General features: G+C 36.4%; 1 protein-coding gene across 1 annotated transcript in view; it reads right to left on the minus strand.

Moving 5' to 3' along the window:
• Positions 1-20,728, minus strand: part of LOC138307648 (aminopeptidase NAALADL1-like) — a 76,954-nt gene that overhangs the window by 30,482 nt on the left and 25,744 nt on the right. Inside the window, exons 2-3 of the mRNA XM_069248465.1 lie at positions 13,463-13,776; positions 11,040-11,161 (exon numbers count right to left, since the gene is read on the minus strand). Coding sequence (XP_069104566.1) covers positions 11,040-11,161; positions 13,463-13,776 — 436 coding nt within the window. The remainder of the gene's footprint in view (positions 1-11,039; positions 11,162-13,462; positions 13,777-20,728) is intronic.

The following is a 20,728-nucleotide window of genomic DNA, read 5'->3' on the forward strand; positions in this document are numbered from 1 at the left end:
CCCCCCCAGGACTTTGATATGTAGCTAACCTCCGTCACACTGTAACCCCCACCCCTCAGGACTTGATGTGTAGCTAACCTCCATCACACTGTAACCCCCGCCCCTCAGGACTTGATGTGTAGCTAACCTCCGTCACACTGAAACCCCTGCCCCTCAGGACTTGATGTGTAGCTAACCTCCGTCACACTGTAACCCCCACCCCTCAGGACTTGATGTGTAGCTAACCTCCATAACACTGTAACCCCTGCCCCTCAGGACTTTGATGTGTAGCTAACCTCCATCACACTGTAACCCCCGCCCCTCAGGACTTGATGTGTAGCTAACCTCCATCACACTGTAACCCCTGCCCCTCAGGACTTTGATGTGTAGCTAACCTCCATCACACTGTAACCCCTGCCCCTCAGGACTTTGATGTGTAGCTAACATCCATCACACTGTAACCCCTGCCCCTCAGGACTTTGATGTGTAGCTATTTACCTTTGTCACACTGCAACCCCCGCCCCTCAGGACTTGATGTGTAGCTAACCTCCATCACACTGCAACCCCTGCCCCTCAGGACTTTGATGTGTAGCTATTTACCTCTGTCACACTGTAACCCCCATCCACCAGGACTTGATGTGTAGCTAACCTCCATAACACTGAAACCCCTGCCCCTCAGGACTTGATGTGTAGCTAACCTTCATCACACTGTAACCCCTGCCCCTCAGGACTTTGATGTGTAGCTAACCTCCATCACACTGTAACCCCTGCCCCTCAGGACTTGATGTGTAGCTAACCTCCATCACACTGTAACCCCTGCCCCTCAGGACTTGATGTGTAGGTAACCTCCATCACACTGTAACCCCCGCCCCTCAGGACTTGATGTGTAGCTAACCTCTGTCACACTGTAACCCCCGCCCCTCAGGACTTGATGTTTAGCTAACCTCCATCTCACACTGTAACCCCTGCCCCTCAGGACTTTGATGTGTAGCTAACCTCCATCACACTGTAACCCCTGCCCCTCAGGACTTTGATGTGTAGCTAACCTCCGTCACACTGTAACCCCTGCCCCTCAGGACTTGATGTGTAGCTAACCTCCATCACACTGTAACCCCTGCCCCTCAGGACTTTGATGTGTAGCTAACCTCCATCACACTGTAACCCCCGCCCCCCAGGACTTGATGTGTAGCTAACCTCCATCACACTGTAACCCCTGCCCCTCAGGACTTGATGTGTAGCTAACCTCCATCACACTGTAACCCCCACCCCTCAGGACTTGATGTGTAGCTAACCTCCATCACACTGTAACCCCCCCCCCCTCAGGACTTTGATGTGTAGCTAACCTCCATCACACTGTAACCCCCACCCCTCAGGACTTGATGTGTAGCTAACCTCCATCACACTGTAACCCCTGCCCCTCAGGACTTTGATGTGTAGCTAACCTCCATCACACTGTAATCCCTGCCCCTCAGGACTTGATGTGTAGCTAACCTCCATCACACTGAAAACCCCTGCCCCTCAGGACTTGATGTGTAGCTAACCTCCATCACACTGTAACCCCTGCCCCTCAGGACTTTGATGTGTAGCTAACCTCCATCACACTGTAACCCCTGCCCCTCAGGACTTTGATGTGTAGCTAACCTCCATCACACTGTAACCCCTGCCCCTCAGGACTTTGATGTGTAGCTAACCTTTGTCACACTGTAACCCCCGCCCCTCAGGACTTGATGTGTAGCTAACCTCCATCACACTGTAACCCCTGCCCCTCAGGACTTTGATGTGTAGCTAACCTCCATCACACTGTAACCCCTGCCCCTCAGGACTTGATGTGTAGCTAACCTCCATCACACTGTAACCCCCGCCCCTCAGGACTTGATGTGTAGCTAACCTCCATCACACTGTAACCCCTGCCCCTCAGGACTTGATGTGTAGCTAACCTCCATCACACTGTAACCCCTGCCCCTCAGGACTTGATGTGTAGCTAACCTCCATCACACTGTAACCCCCGCCCCTCAGGACTTGATTGTAGCTAACCTCCATCACACTGTAACCCCTGCCCCTCAGGACTTGATGTGTAGCTAACCTCCATCACACTGTAACCCAAACCCCTCAGGACTTTGATGTGTAGCTAACCTCCATCACACTGTAACCCCTGCCCCTCAGGACTTGATGTGTAGCTAACCTCCATAACACTGTAACCCCTGCCCCTCAGGACTTTGATGTGTAGCTAACCTCCATCACACTGTAACCCCTGCCCCTCAGGACTTGATGTGTAGCTAACCTCCATCACACTGTAACCCCCAACCCCTCAGGACTTTGATGTGTAGCTAACCTCCATAACACTGTAACCCCTGCCCCTCAGGACTTTGATGTGTAGCTAACCTCCATCACACTGTAACCCCTGCCCCTCAGGACTTGATGTGTAGGTAACCTCCATCACACTGTAACCCCTGCCCCTCAGGACTTGATGTGTAGCTAACCTCCATCACACTGTAACCCCTGCCCCTCAGGACTTGATGTGTAGCTAACCTCCATCACACTGTAACCCCTGCCCCTCAGGACTTGATGTGTAGCTAACCTCTGTCACACTTTATCCCCTCCCCCTCAGGACTTTGATGTGTAGCTAACCTCCATCACACTGTAACCCCTGCCCCTCAGGACTTGATTGTAGCTAACCTCCATCACACTGTAACCCCTGCCCCTCAGGACTTGATGTGTAGCTAACCTCCATCACACTGTAACCCCTGCCCCTCAGGACTTGATGTGTAGCTAACCTCCATCACACTGTAACCCCTGCCCCTCAGGACTTTGATGTGTAGCTAACCTCCATCACACTGTAACCCCTGCCCCCCAGGACTTGATGTGTAGCTAACCTCTGTCACACTTTATCCCCTCCCTCAGGACTTTGATGTGTAGCTAACCTCCATCACACTGTAACCCCTGCCCCTCAGGACTTGATGTGTAGCTAACCTCCATCACACTGTAACCCCTGCCCCTCAGGACTTGATGTGTAGCTAACCTCCATCACACTGTAACCCCCGCCCCCAGGACTTGATGTGTAGCTAACTTCTGTCACACTTTATCCCCCCTCAGGACTTTGATGTGTAGGTAACCTCCATCACACTGTAACCCCTGCCCCTCAGAACTTGATTGTAGCTAACCTCCACCACACTGTAACCCCTGCCCCTCAGGACTTGATGTGTAGCTAACCTCCATCACACTGTAACCCCAACCCCTCAGGACTTGTGTAGCTAACCTCCATCACACTGTAACCCCTGCCCCTCAGGACTTTGATGTGTAGCTAACCTCCATCACACTGTAACCCCTGCCCCCCAGGACTTGATGTGTAGCTAACCTCTGTCACACTTTATCCCCTCCCTCAGGACTTTGATGTGTAGCTAACCTCCATCACACTGTAACCCCTGCCCCTCAGGACTTGATGTGTAGGTAACCTCCATCACACTGTAACCCCTGCCCCTCAGGGCTTTGATGTGTAGCTAACCTCCGTCACATTGTAACCCCCACCCCTCAGGACTTGATGTGTAGCTAACCTCTGTCACACTTTATCCCCTCCCTCAGGACTTGACGTGTAGCTAACTTCCATCACACTGTAACCCCTGCCCCTCAGGACTTGATGTGTAGCTAACCTCCATCACACTGTAACCCCTGCCCCTCAGGACTTGATGTGTAGCTAATCTCCATCACACTGAAACCCTGACCAAAATCCAATACTAGAACTTCTTCACAATTTGTATAGGCATACAATTAACTTTTTAACCTAACCTCATTTCTTTAAATATTTTACAAAAAATATCTTGAACCAATTTCAATGAAAATGGTTGCGTATCATCAGGCACAATATATTTTTCAATGCAACGTTAACCTTGAGTAGAGGAATATATGATTGTGGAACGCCAAATATAATACTTGATTATTATTGTAAAAGGTAGTAGATATAAAGAAGTCTCAATAAAAGATTGAGGATCTAAAGAAAACAATAACATATCACCATACAAACAATACTCTTGTCAATACAATGACTTTGTTTAACTAGGACCGTGACATATTTTACATCATTTGTGAAATATTACTTTGATGGCCCAGATGAGAGTAGTTGTAAAAGTGTCTTAGTGTGACCAGGAACCTGGCATTACCTAAAGTGATCAGGCAGGCTGAATCTTTACACCTAACATTACATTGCAAAATGACATCTGCCAAGATTCAGGGCAGAGTGAGATTGCTGGTAACTTTATAAAATACTGGTAACACTATCAAATACTGGTGACACTATCAAATACTGGTGACACTATCAAATACTGGAGACACTATCAAATACAGGTGACACTATAAAATACTGGAGACACTATCAAATACAGGTGACACTATCAAACACTGGTGACACTATCAAATACAGGAGACACTATCAAATACAGGTGACACTATCAAACACTGGTGACACTATCAAATACTGGTGATACTATCAAATACTGGTGACACTATCAAATACTGGTGACACTATCAAATACTGGTGACACTATCAAATACTGGAGACACTATCAAATACAGGTGACACTATAAAATACTGGAGACACTATCAAATACAGGTGACACTATCAAACACTGGTGACACTATCAAATACTGGAGACACTATCAAATACAGGTGACACTATCAAACACTGGTGACACTATCAAATACTGGTGATACTATCAAATACTGGTGACACTATCAAATACTGGTGACACTATCAAATACTGGTGACACTATCAAATACTGGAGACACTATCAAATACAGGTGACACTATCAAACACTGGTGACACTATCAAATACTGGAGACACTATCAAATACAGGTGACACTATCAAACACTGGTGACACTATCAAATACTGGTGACACTATCAAATACAGGTGACACTATCAAACACTGGTGACACTATCAAATACTGGTGATACTATCAAATACTGGAGACACTATCAAATACTGACGACACTATCAAACACTGGTGACACTATCAAATACTGGTGACACTATCAAATACTGGTGACACTATCAAATACTGGTGACACTATCAAATACTGGTGACACTATCAAATACTGACGACACTATCAAATACTGGTGACACTATCAAATACTGGCGACACTATCAAACACTGGTGACACTATCAAATACTGGCGATACTATCAAATACAGGTGACACTATCAAATACTGACGACACTATCAAATACTGGTGACACTATCAAATACTGGCGACACTATCAAATACTGGTGACACTATCAAATACTGGTGACACTATCAAATACTGGTGACACTATCAAATACTGGCGACACTATCAAATACTGGTGACACTGTCAAATACTGGCGACACTTTCAAATACAGACGCACTCATACAATATAAACTAATCTACAGTATCTTACAACATATCTCCAACATTCAGTGGAATGTTAAACCTAATTCTACAGCAGATCACTTAGTCATAAGCTAAATCTGTTTTACCTTGAAGGTGTAATAAAACTATAAATCTACCTGTGGAGAATTTCCCTTTTATACCAACAATGCCCCTATATAGTCAACAACAGTCAATAAAGACCACTTCTACACTTTACTGACGGCATCAGATCTATCATACCACACCCCAGATATAATGGCCGAAAGGGATAGCCACAGGGAGACATCGACAGCATATCGACAGGAGACAGTATATTGCCCAATTCAAGGGCCATGTAAACATTGGACAGGTGATTTTCAAGTATTCCAATATATATGGTGGGGAATAAACTAGTCGGGGTGAAATCCATGTACGTCTAGATCTTAAAACAAACTATATCAAATTCTCAGCTATATATAATTATAGCGTTATTTAGTAAATTAGGAATATTTGTGTCAGTGGAAGATTTCCTAAAACAATAGCTGTCTTAATAATAATCAACAATTAAATGATCCAACATTTAAATATCATAGTATTCAACAATTTCAATAGTGAAACAATCTAAATATTTTGATATTTTATGTTCCCCAGATCAAATGAATGTAATTACCGGGGTATAATGAAAATGGGCATGATAAGGGATTAGCTCATTTGATGGTTTGTAATGAATGCATACTCTATTACATAGGGTCTATCTGATAATGAAGCCTACTCTATACAGTATGTATAAGGAGTACCAGAGATTACTACCAGGAATTCCTGTGACTCTGTGACACCTTTGGCCCCGAGGTTCCCTGCCATCACTCACACTGCAATTTGATATTACAGTAAATTATGATAGGTAAAACACCTAATAGGGGTTTATGTGACATGTTAGCTCTACACTGATACCGTGTAGCTATTGATCTAAAACAAACTGTCACGCCATTATACAACTATTTGATAAACCGTTAACATCGATCTTTTGTGTAGCCTAGATAGATTTCGGCCCTCTTCGACCTATTTCTACCACAAAATGACTCCAGATTTTTTTTTCATAAGTACAATATCAATGATGTACTGATAGTATCAATTCAATATAAAGACAATACATTAAAGTAATACCGAGTTATTTACAAAGTCAAACATATGTTTCCCAGTCTTTGTACGTAAAAACAACATGTGCATCATCGTGACAATTGTAATTGTAGAAGATTGAATTTCTGTCTCCTGCAGAAGTTAAAAAGAATGAACAAAACCCATCCTCAGTTAACTGAGAATATAAACAGTATCATATATACATGTATGTGGAGATCTCTGTCTAACCCATCAAAGCAATTCTTTTCCTTTCATGTTGAATATTTTTATCGTTGATAAATCTTTATTCTACACCCAAACATTGTGTGTTTTATAGCCTTTACTGAACACAATCTCCAAATAAAGGAGACACGCTTTGTCATGGAAATATTTTTAATATGAAGCTCCAACTATGTCAGTTACACTTTATATCTAATCATAAAGTTTCATGGGCGAGTATTCGCAAATTATAAACTTTTCATACATTTAATTTAACTTCTTTTCGGGTAAATTAAACGGGAAAATCAACTACAAATCAAAATCATTGAAAACAATTCTTTGAAAATTAGAACTCTCATAATCTATCCTTTCTATTCAGATATTTATAGTTTATAAGTTAAAGAAATTTATAGTAAGTGAAGGTCTGTTTGTTATCCATACCGTGACCTTTGGGTAAGTGAAGGTCAGTTCGTTATAGTGACCTTTGGTCAAGTAAAGGTTGGTTCGTTATAGTGACCTTTGGTCAAGTGAAGGTCGGTTTGTTATTATAAGTGACCTTAGGGCAAGTGAAGGTCGGTTCTTTATAGTGACCTTCAGGCAAGTGAAGGTTGGTTCGTTATAGTGACCTTTGGTCAAGTGAAGGTCAGTTCGTTATAGTGACCTTTGGTCAAGTGAAGGTCGGTTCTTCATAGTGACCTTCGGTCAAGTGAAGGTCAGTTTGTTATAGTGACCTTTGGGCAAGTGAAGGTCGGTTTGTCATAGTGACCTTCGGGCAAGTGAAGGTCGGTTTGTTATAGTGACCTTTGGGCAAGTGAAGGTCAGTTCGTTATAGTGACCTTTGGTCAAGTGAAGGTCGGTTCGTCATAGTGACCTTCGGGCAAGTGAAAGTCGGTTCATCATAGTGACCTTTGGGCAAGTGAAGGTCAGTTCGTTATAATGACCTTCGGGCAAGTGAAGGTCGGTTCATTATATATAGTGACCTTTGGGCAAGTGAAGGTTGGTTTGTCATAGTGACCTTTGGGCAAGTGAAGGTCGGTTTGTCATAGTGACCTTCGGACAAGTGAAAGTCGGTTCATCATAGTGATCTTTGGTCAAGTGAAGGGCAGTTTGTTATTGTGACCTTTGGGCAAGTGAAGATCGGTTCGTTATAGTGACCCTCAGGCAAGTGAAGGTCAGTTTGTTACAGTGACCTTCAGGTAAACAAGAGATCCCAGAGGGATCTTGGCGCCCACCAAAGAATGATCTATGTCTGACAATGGAAAGAGGGATCTTTTCTCTGCTTTTCAAACTTTTGCAAACATACTACATATAAAATTTGAGACAGATCGCTTCAGTACTTTCTGAGAAATAGCAGTAACAAACTTCAACTATCAAAATCCAAGATGGCTCCTTGGCGGCCATCTTGTAAATCGATCGGTCCCAAATCGAAATATGCACAACTAGGGCCATAGAGGAACCTATATATGAAATTTGAGACAGATTCATTCAATACTTTCTGAGAAATAGTGATAACAAACTTTAACTATCAAATTCCAAGATGGCAGCCTGGCGGCCATTTTGTTGACCGATCGATCCAAAAAACGCATTATGCACAACAAGAGCCCTAGGGAAACCTACATATGAAATATGAGAAGATCCCTTCAGTACTTTGTGAGAAATAGCGATAACAAACTTTAACTATCAAATTCCAAGATGGCAGCCTGGCGGCCATTTTGTTGACCGATCGATCCAAAAACGCATTATGCACAACAAGAGCCCTAGGGAAACCTACATATGAAATATGAGAAAGATCCCTTCAGTACTTTGTGAGAAATAGCGATATTAATCTTTAACTATCAAAATCCAAGATGGCTGCCTGGTGGCCATTTTGTTGACCGATCGATCCAAAAACGCATTATGCACAACTAGGGCCCTAGGGGAACCTACATATGAAATTTGAGAAAGATCCCTTCAGTACTTTCTGAGAAATAGCGATAACAAACTTTAAGTATTAAAATCCAAGATGGCTGCCTAGCGGCCATCTTGTTAACCGATTGGTCCCAAAATGCAATATGCACAACTAGGGCCCTAGGGGAACCTACATATGAAATTTGAGAAAGATCCCTTCAGTACTTTCTGAGAAATAGCGATAACAAACTTTAAGTATCAAAATCCAAGATGGCTGCCTGGCGGCCATCTTGTTAACCGATTGGTCCCAAAATGCAATATGCACAACTAGGGCCCTAGGGGAACCTACATATGAAATTTGAGAAAGATCTCTTCAGTACTTTCTGAGAAATAGCGATAACAAACTTTAAGTATCAAAATCCAAGATGGCTGCCTGGCGGCCATCTTGTTAACCGATTGGTCCCAAAATGCAATATGCACAACTAGGGCCCTAGGGGAACCTACATATGAAATTTGAGAAAGATCCCTTCAGTGCTTTCTGAGAAATAGCGATAACAAGAATTGTTAACGGACGGACGGACGGAAGGACGGACGGAAGGACGGACGGACCACGGACAAAAAGCGATTTGAATAGCCCACCATCTGATGATGGTGGGCTAATAAAGGTCAGTTTGTTATAGTGACCTTCAGGCAGCCATCAAGCTGAACACGATAATTTACACTATTTATCCTCCATATTGATTTTTGTTAATGTTCTGTATCATTGTTGACCAGCAGACAGACAGAAAGTCATACCAATCTCATATTTTATTGTAGAAATCCTAGGTACAATGTCAACATCATCCTAGGATTTATGACCAATTCAGGAAATCGAGGTTTGTTTTTATCATTGATTAGTTTTATCACCGAGGCCATATCCGTGGTTTTATACAATCAAACAGTAATGGTAACATAAAACCATTGTTAACACATGCTAGTTGTTTTTATTTCTCTCAGTGACCTCGAAGATATTGTCATGTCTCATGGAGAATTTTGTTCATATCAATACATGTACCTATCTTCTCTGAGATTGAGATTTCTCCTAGATGTTTATTGTATATACATGTACCTATCTTCTCTGAGATTGAGATTTCTCCTAGATGTTTATTGTATATACATGTACCTACCGTCTCTGAGATTGAGATTTCTCCTAGATGTTTATTGTATATACATGTACCTACCTTCTCTGAGATTGAGATTTCTCCTAGTTGTTTTTTGTATATACATGTACCTACCGTCTCTGAGATTGAGATTTCTCCTAGATGTTTATTGTATATACATGTACCTACCGTCTCTGAGATTGAGATTTCTCCTAGATGTTTATTGTATATACATGTACCTACCGTCTCTGAGATTGAGATTTCTCCTAGATGTTTTTTGTATATACATGTACCTACCGTCTCTGAGATTGAGATTTCTCCTAGATGTTTTTTGTATATACATGTACCTACCGTCTCTGAGATTGAGATTTCTCCTAGATGTTTTTTGTATATACATGTACCTACCTTCTCTGAGATTGAGATTTCTCCTGGATGTTTTTTGTATATACATGTAGCTACCTTCTCTGAGATTGAGATTTCTCGTGGATGTTGTTTTTTGTATATACATGTACCTACCGTCTCTGAGATTGAGATTTCTCCTAGATGTTTTTTGTATATACATGTACCTACCGTCTCTGAGATTGAGATTTCTCCTAGATGTTTATTGTATATACATGTACCTACCTTCTCTGAGATTGAGATTTCTCCAAGTTGTTTATTGTATATACATGTACCTACCTTCTCTGAGATTGAGATTTCTCCTGGATGTTTTTTGTATATACATGTAGCTACCTTCTCTGAGACTGAGATTTTTCCTGGATGTTTTTTGTATATACATGTACCTACCGTCTCTGAGGTTGAGATTTCTCCTGGATGTTTTTTGTATATAAACGTTACTACCGTCTCTGAGATTGAGATTTCTCCTAGATGTTTTTTGTATATACATGTTACTACCGTCTCTGAGATTGAGATTTCTCCTAGATGTTTTTTGTATATACATGTACCTACCGTCTCTGAGATTGAGATTTCTCCTAGATGTTTTTTGTATATACATGTACCTACCTTCTCTGAGATTGAGATTTCTCCTGGATGTTTTTTGTATATAAATGTACCTACCTTCTCTGAGATAGATATTTCTCCTGGATGTTTTTTGTATATATACATGTACCTACCGTCTCGGAGATTGAGATTTCTCCTAGATGTTTTTTGTATATACATGTACCTACCTTCTCTGAGATTGAGATTTCTCCAAGTTGTTTTTTGTATATACATGTACCTACCTTCTCTGAGATTGAGATTTCTCCTGGATGTTTTTTGTATATATATACTTACATTCTCTGAGATTGAGATTTCTCCTGGATGTTTTTTGTATATACATGTACCTACCTTCTCTGCCACTGTAATTTGCCCGAGTCGGAGAAGGAGTATTTTATCTTTGACTATAACACCACTATTGTTGACCTGAACAAGATCAACCGTCCTCCCATAATGTCCATATTCATTATATCATGTGTAATTCAGGCTTTGTCTTGATGTAATTACATAATATTATCATGTGTAATTCAGACTTTGTCTTGATGTAATTACATAATATTATCATGTGTAATTCAGGCTTTGTCTTGATGTAATTACATAATATTATCATGTGTAATTCAGACTTTGTCTTGATGTAATTACATAATATTATCATGTGTAATTCAGACTTTGTCTTGATGTAATTACATAATATCATCATGTGTAATTCAGGCTTTGTCTTGATGTAATTACATAATATTATCATGTATAATTCAGGCTTTGTCCCGATGTAATTACATAATATTATCATGTGTAATTCAGACTTTGTCTTGATGTAATTACATAATATTATCATATGTAATTCAGACTTTGTCTTGATGTAATTACATAATATTATCATATGTAATTCAGGCTTTGTCTTGATGTAATTACATAATATTATCATGTGTAATTCAGGCTTTGTCTTGATGTAATTACATAATATTATCATGTGTAATTCAGACTTTGTCTTGATGTAATTACATAATATTATCATGTGTAATTCAGGCTTTGTCTTGATGTAATTACATAATATTATCATGTGTAATTCAGGCTTTGTCTTGATGTAATAACATATTATCAAGAGTAATTCAGGCTTTGTCTTGTTGTAATTACATAATATTATCATGTGTAATTCAGACTTTGTCTTGATGTAATGACATATTATCAAGAGTAATTCAGGCTTTGTCTTGATGTAATAACATATTATCATGTGTAATTCAGACTTTGTCTTGATGTAATAACATGTTATCATGTGTAATTCAGGCTTTGTCTTGTTGTAATTACATAATATTATCATGTGTATGTACCTTTACACCAATAGATCTTTAATCAAGTTTCTATAACATTATTTCTTATTTCTATGATACTAAGACAGATTGATCATGATTGATGGTAATTTTTTCAATGTTGTTGTTCATAGTCCCAGGTGGATTGTTTTTAAAATCTGAATTGACATTTGTTGTTCATAGTCCCAGGTGGATTGTTTTTAAAATCTGAATTGACATTTGTTGTTCATAGTCCCGGGTGGATTGTTTTTAAAATCTGAATTGACATTTGTTGTTCATAGTCCCGGGTGGATTGTTGTTAAATCTGAATTGACATTTGTTGTTCATAGTCCCAGGTGGATTGTTTTTATTTTAGAATCTGAATTGACATTTGTTGTTCATAGTCCCAGGTGGATTGTTTTTAGAATCTGAATTGACATTTGTTGTTCATAGTCCCAGGTGGATTGTTTTTAGAATCTGAATTGACATTTGTTGTTCATAGTCCCAGGTGGATTGTTTTTAGAATCTGAATTGACATTTGTTGTTCATAGTCCCAGGTGGATTTATTTGTTTTTAAAATCTGAATTGACATTTGTTGTTCATAGTCCCAGGTGGATTGTTTTTAAAATCTGAATTGACATTTGTTGTTCATAGTCCCAGGTGGATTGTTTTTAGAATCTGAATTGACATTTGTTGTTCATAGTCCCAGGTGGATTGTTGTAAAATCTGAATTGACATTTGTTGTTCATAGTCCCGGGTGGATTGTTTTTAGAACCTGAATTGACATTTGTTGTTCATAGTCCCAGGTGGATTGTTTTTAGAATCTGAATTGACATTTGTTGTTCATAGTCCCAGGTAGATTGTTTTTAGAATCTGAATTGACATTTGTTGTTCATAGTCCCAGGTGGATTGTTTTTAAAATCTGAATTGACATTTGTTGTTCATAGTCCCAGGTGGATTGTTTTTAAAATCTGAATTGACATTTGTTGTTCATAGTCCCGGGTGGATTGTTTTTAGAATCTGAATTGACATTTGTTGTTCATAGTCCCAGGTGGATTGTTTTTAGAATCTGAATTGACATTTGTTGTTCATAGTCCCAGGTGGATTGTTTTTAGAATCTGAATTGACATTTGTTGTTCATAGTCCCGGGTGGATTGTTTTTAGAATCTGAATTGACATTTGTTGTTCATAGTCCCAGGTGGATTGTTTTTAGAATCTGAATTGACATTTGTTGTTCATAGTCCCAGGTGGATTGTTTTTAGAATCTGAATTGACATTAACAGTATAATGTTATGCATCATAAAGACACATTATGTTAGCAATGCTAAATCCCTTTTGGTAAAAGTAAAATATGTACATAAATATGTATACATGTAATTGGATAATCAACATTATTGATCTTGGACAGTATAAAAGTTTATTCAATGTGCACAGGTTAATAATATATTACCATTTAAAAGCTATTCCAATAATACATTGTTCAATATACCTGTACGTTTCCTGAGGGAGCAAAGGCCACATACGGCTGTACTGGGTGTGATGTTGTCTCCTCGTTACCAGCTCGCTTCCTTCTGTTGACATTCGGCTTCTGACCTATGCCAAAGGTCAAGTTCAATTTGACCTGACCTGCGGAGGTGATGACCTCTAACCTATTGGGTTGAACTGGATTAGGGGAGGTTACCACCACATCATACTCCTCTGTACTGACTTTGTCCAAACCATATTTGGTAAACTCTGATTTAACAAAGTTGGCACTATTTTCATCCCATTCTGTGTCCTGGTTTTGATGGACAGAAAACTCTCTACAATAAACAAGAAATAGAAATTTTTAAATTATCTCTGTCGTAAAAATTTGAAAGTTAATGTCCTTATCTAACATTTATTATTACCGTCAAATAATGATGATGTCACACCGACAATTTGGTATCTACCTCGGATGGCTCTGTGAGGTGCAATTTCATATTAAATTATATTTTATTAATTTATATTCACACTATCCTGTATATTTATTATTGAATACATTGTACTTTACACTGTTACATGTATGTGTGCAAAAGAAACTCTTTTACAAAACTGAATTATATATATACATATTTGTATGAATAAGGTTGGAGAATGAATTGAGCAAATCAAATGTGACACATAATGAAAGTGATCGAGTGAAAGAGGCAAAAGAAGCAACTTCCTGTGAGAGGTAGTGTGGTGTAAGAAGGATGAGCCCAACCCTGGCATCCCTCTAATTTGTTAGGTTGTGTGGTGTAATAGGGATGAGCCCAACCCTGGCATCCCAAACAAATTTGTTAGGTTGTGTGCCGTTAGAGGGATGAGCCCAACCCTGACATCCCTCTAATTTGTTAGGTTGTGTGGTGTAATAGGGATGAGCCCAACCCTGGCATCCCTCTAATTTGTTAGGTTGTGTGGTGTTAGAGGGATGAGCCCAACCCTGGCATCCCAAACAAATTTGTTAGGTTGTGTGGTGTAAGAGGGATGAGCCCAACCCTGGCATCCCTCTAATTTGTTAGGTTGTGTGGTGTAAGAGGGATGAGCCCAACCCTGGCATCCCTCTAATTTGTTAGGTTGTGTGGTGTTAGAGGGATGAGCCCAACCCTGGCATCCCTCTAATTTGTTAGGTTGTGTGGTGTAAGAAGGATGAGCCCAACCCTGGCATCCCTCTAATTTGTTAGGTTGTGTGGTGTAAGAAGGATGAGCCCAACCCTGGCATCCCTCTAATTTGTTGGGCAACAAAATCAATTTAAAACGAGAAAAAAAAAGATAAATGACCTGACCCCCGCCCCCCACCCCCCCAGTTGCTAATGTGACAAAATCCTTTCACCTGATCAAGAGTATGGTAGTTATATATTCAACACTATACATGATTGTGGATCGGCACTGAATATGTGTTTGGCAAAGAATTTTAAATCAAATTCCAAATATCTAAACTCATTACATGTGAATTTTATTGGTAGCTGATGTCATGTCAAACACTTGTAATTTATCAGTCAAGCATGTACAATATTTCTTCTGCAATTTAGAAAAATGAAATGTTGAAGCTCCTTTTAACTCCAACTTTATATCCCTATAAAGATCTGAGGAAACTCCTACACTAGATGTCAAATCATTAACTTTTAATACAGTCTCAGTATTACGGTTTGTTATTACATACACAACGTTAATTAACAGATCACTTCAAAGAGTACAAAATAAAAATGTCCCATGTCTATCAGACACCATTATAAAATCAGTTTACAGCAATTTCTACAAAATAAATGTTTTAACTTACGTCATTAACCAACTTATGTTATTATAACCAACTTATGTTATTATAACCAACTTATGTTATTATAATCAACTTATGTTATTATAACCAACTTATGTTATTATAATCAATTTATGTTATTATAACCAACTTATGTTATTATAATCAATTTATGTTATTATAACAACTTATGTTATAATAACCAACTTATGTTATTATTACAACTTATGTTTTATACCAACTTATGTTATTATAACCAACTTATGTTATTATACCAACTTATGTTATTATAACCAACTTATGTTATTATAACCAACTTACGTTATTATTACACTTTATGTTTTATACCAACTTATGTTATTATAACCAACTTATGTTATTATAACCAACTTATGTTATTATAACCAACTTATGTTATTATAACCAACTTATGTTATTATAACCAACTTATGTTATTATAACCAACTTATGTTATTATTACCAACTTATGTTATTATAACCAACTTATGTTATTATAACCAACTTATGTTATTATAACCAACTTATGTTATTATAACCAACTTATGTTATTATAACCAACTTATGTTATTATACCAACTTATGTTATTATTACCAACTTATGTTATTATAACCAACTTATGTTATTATAACCAACTTATGTTATATACCAACTTATGTTATTATAACCAACTTATGTTATTATAACCAACTTATGTTATTATAACAACTTATGTTATTATAACCAACTTATGTTATTATTACCAACTTATGTTATTATAACTAACTTATGTTGTTATAACTAACTTATGTTATTATAACTAACTTATGTTATTATTACCAACTTATGTTATTATAACTAACTTATGTTGTTATAACTAACTTATGTTATTGTACCAACTTATGTTATTATTACCAACTTATGTTATTATAACCAACTTATGTTATTATAACAACTTATGTTATTATAACCAACTTATGTTATTATAACCAACTTATGTTATTATACCAACTTATGTTATTATTACCAACTTATGTTATTATAACCAACTTATGTTATTATAACCAACTTATGTTATATACCAACTTATGTTATTATAACCAACTTATGTTATTATAACCAACTTATGTTATTATAACCAACTTATGTTATTATAACAACTTATGTTATTATAACTAACTTATGTTGTTATAACTAACTTATGTTATTATACCAACTTATGTTATTATTACCAACTTATGTTATTATAACCAACTTATGTTATTATAACAACTTATGTTATCATAACCAACTTATGTTATTATACCAACTTATGTTATTATTACCAACTTATGTTATTATAACCAACTTATGTTATTATAACCAACTTATGTTATATACCAACTTATGTTATTATTACCAACTTATGTTATTATAACCAACTTATGTTATTATAACTAACTTATGTTATTATAACTAACTTATGTTATTATTACCAACTTATGTTATCATAACCAACTTATGTTATTATAACCAACTTATGTTATTATAACCAACTTCTCAGTACAATGTGTAAGCTGTCAGGATTTTGTTCACCTTATCATTTAGCCGTATATTTTATAAGTATGATATATTTTTTCTAAGAATGATATATTGTGAAATAACATTAATTATGTGCAAGCTTTTGAGCAATTATTGCCTAAGTAATAAGAAATAAAACTTATCACCCAATTATTGTATTGAAGTATTGTATTGAACTTATGTTATTATACCAACTTATGTTATTATTACCAACTTATGTTATTATAACAAACTTATGTTATTATAACCAACTTATGTTATATACCAACTTATGTTATTATAACCAACTTATGTTATTATAACCAACTTATGTTATTATAACAACTTATGTTATTATAACCAACTTATGTTATTATTACCAACTTATGTTATTATAACTAACTTATGTTGTTATAACTAACTTATGTTATTATAACTAACTTATGTTATTATTACCAACTTATGTTATTATAACTAGCTTATGTTGTTATAACTAACTTATGTTATTATAACTAACTTATGTTATTATTACCAACTTATGTTATTATAACCAACTTATGTTATTATACCAACTTATGTTATTATTACCAACTTATGTTATTATAACCAACTTATGTTATTATAACCAACTTATGTTATATACCAACTTATGTTATTATTACCAACTTATGTTATTATAACCAACTTATGTTATTATAACTAACTTATGTTATTATAACTAACTTATGTTATTATTACCAACTTATGTTATCATAACTAACTTATGTTATTATACCAACTTATGTTATTATAACTAACTTATGTTATTATACCTACTTATGTTATTATAACCAACTTATGTTATTATAACCAACTTCTCAGTACAATGTGTTAGCTGTCAGGATTTTGTTCACCTTATCATTTAGCCGTATATTTTATAAGTATGATATATTTTTTCTAAGAATGATATATTGTGAAATAACATTAATTATGTGCAAGCTTTTGAGCAATTATTGCCTAAGTAATAAGAAATAAAACTTATCACCCAATTATTGTATTGAAGTGAAAGTTGCTTGAATCATTTGAAATAAAGATTTTTTTACATTTAATATCCCAATAGAGAAGTTGATTGTCTGGTTTAATTTTCACAAATAATCATTGAGCATTTTGAATTTAAAAACCGATTGTAAAATAACAAATTTAATGAGATAAGTATCTTGCATAATTGACTGATTTTCATATAATGCTGACCTTCAAGATCAAAGATTTAATTTAAAGTGAATGAAATTGATCAGTAATCATTGGAGACAAATCCACATGAGATTTAGATATTTTTGGATATCTATATAGGGCGTAGGTATATGTACTCTATGGACCTTACACTTGGTAATTAGTCTATTAAGACCACATTTTATTGTTAAGAGTTTTAATCCCAGTGGTACAGAACTCTGTGTACACATTATCACTCACTAAATAAATCATATCAATTTGATCTGTGCTGATATTAGTCCAATTAACAGTAAATATATGACATGTTTTTATTATCTAAATATCTTAACTACCGTACACGGAACGATTACTGTTAATCAAACTTGTCCACAGACGATTACCCAACTTTCAGGTTTTACTGGTATGACCAGTAGAATTATGTCAGGTTTTACTGGTATGACCAGTAGAATTATGTCAGGTTTTACTGGTATGACCAGTAGAATTATGTCAGGTTTTACTGGTATGACCAGTAGAATTATGTCAGGTTTTACTGGTATGACCAGTAGAATTATGTCAGGTTTTACTGGTATGACCAGTAGAATTATGTCAGGTTTTACTGGTATGACCAGTAGAATTATGTCAGGTTTTACTGGTATGACCAGTAGAAGGTTTTACTGGTATGACCAGTAGAATTATGTCAGGTTTTACTGGTATGACCAGTAGAATTATGTCAGGTTTTACTGGTATGACCAGTAGAATTATGTCAGGTTTTACTGGTATGACCAGTAGAATTATGTCAGGTTTTACTGGTATGACCAGTAGAATTATGTCAGGTTTTACTGGTATGACCAGTAGAATTATGTCAGGTTTTACTGGTATGACCAGTAGAATTATGTCAGGTTTTACTGGTATGACCAGTAGAATTATGTCAGGTTTTACTGGTATGACCAGTAGAATTATGTCAGGTTTTACTGGTATGACCAGTAGAATTATGTCAGGTTTTACTGGTATGACCAGTAGAATTATGGACAGGATATTTTTAAACATTTACACAAGGTTGCCAAGTACATTTTACACCTTGGCAAACCTATGTTGTTTGGTTGTTTACCTGATGAAGGTATGTACAGCATGACTGTACGCATTATAGACATCAAAACGTCCCTAAGAAACTTTCTATAGTTGTGTAACAATCATCATGATATATGGAGATTCTATATATATTTTAGTTAAGTCCATTTTAAACATATTTTAATTAATTCTATATATCAAAGCTTCTAATCAGTAATAAAATATCATGGTAATTATATCAGAACATATCTTAATCACTGTCGCTCCATTTCATCAGAAAATAGTACTTCCTTCTCATAATTAGCTGACCATGATCTTCTATGGAAGTATACAGACCAGGGAACTTGGTGAAAACCCACATAACAATGGGCAGATAACTCTTAGTATTACACCTTCAATAGGGAACCCAATCAAAGTTGTCCCAACATTTTACTGTCTATATGCCATTAAATAAGACTTCCTCACATGTACAGTAGACATCTGAAACATCAAAGTAATTTAGCCAGTAAAAACACAAACTGTCTACAACATGTAATTTTAATATTGTAGCCTTTTCATGTTGAAAGATGATTATTTAAAGTTTGAGGAAACTTCCCAATCAGATCAAAATCAATGACCAGACTCTATAGTAAAACCTACACAGACCTTACACTGATGTTAATGGCCATTTATATGTACAATGACACCGTTTATGGCTGAAGATGAAATAGCTATCTTACATCTTGATGGGCTCTCACTAGACTGAATCAAGAAACTCTTATTTTCTTAATTTGATTAAAATTGAAAAAGAGGAGAGAAAAAAACATCTACATGGAGACATGTTATACAGACAAACAATCATAAAGATGGCAGCTTTGATGGATAATGTTAAGACTATAGAGATCAGAAACAGATCTCCACAATATGGCTGGATCCTCTAAAGGTGTATCTTATTACCTTTACCAAATAAAATCTACCTGTGAGTTAATGTGAAACTTTATTAACCTTGATAGAAGTTGTCTGCTGTGATAAAGCTTTCACTTGAATCTTTATCATAAGAGCAAAAATATATTCTTTACGAAACTTTTCACAAGAACAGATAATTATTTTTTTATCAGCAGTAATTTGAATAAGAATTTATGATCTTATATTTTATATGTTGTATATCTCATGCATGGTGCCAAGCTTAAACCTTTCTGGTATACATATTAGATTTTTTGATACAAGGAGACATTGTCATTTTAATTTTCAAAATGAAATTTCACTATCAAGACACAAATTTACAAACTGATGTTTGTAACTGAAATATTGTATGACATTGAGGGTAAAAGTTGATCATAAACCAAAAAGTTTGTTATAGACAGACACAGGATGATAGTCACAGTTGCCTGGATATTACAGCTAGATCTAGTGGCTATAAACTTTATTGTTCAAATAAGGAAATTACCGGTAGTAAATCTCAGTACACAGGTAACAATTCAGCGTATCATATTGCTATAAGTTAACCCATGTATAGTTTATCCTTTCATTTCTCTATTTATTATTAATTCATTTCTTTTTCATACTCGATATCCACATAAAAATTCTCAGCTTTTGGAAGACACATTATATAGTACTTTAAGCTTAGTTTTGGAATTCAATGATATTTAAGTACCTACATTATAATTCAATGATATTTAAGTACCTACATTATAATTCAATGATATTTAAGTACCTACATTATAAT

Source organism: Argopecten irradians, chromosome 14 (genome assembly GCF_041381155.1).
Source record: "Argopecten irradians isolate NY chromosome 14, Ai_NY, whole genome shotgun sequence".
Taxonomy (NCBI): domain Eukaryota; kingdom Metazoa; phylum Mollusca; class Bivalvia; order Pectinida; family Pectinidae; genus Argopecten; species Argopecten irradians.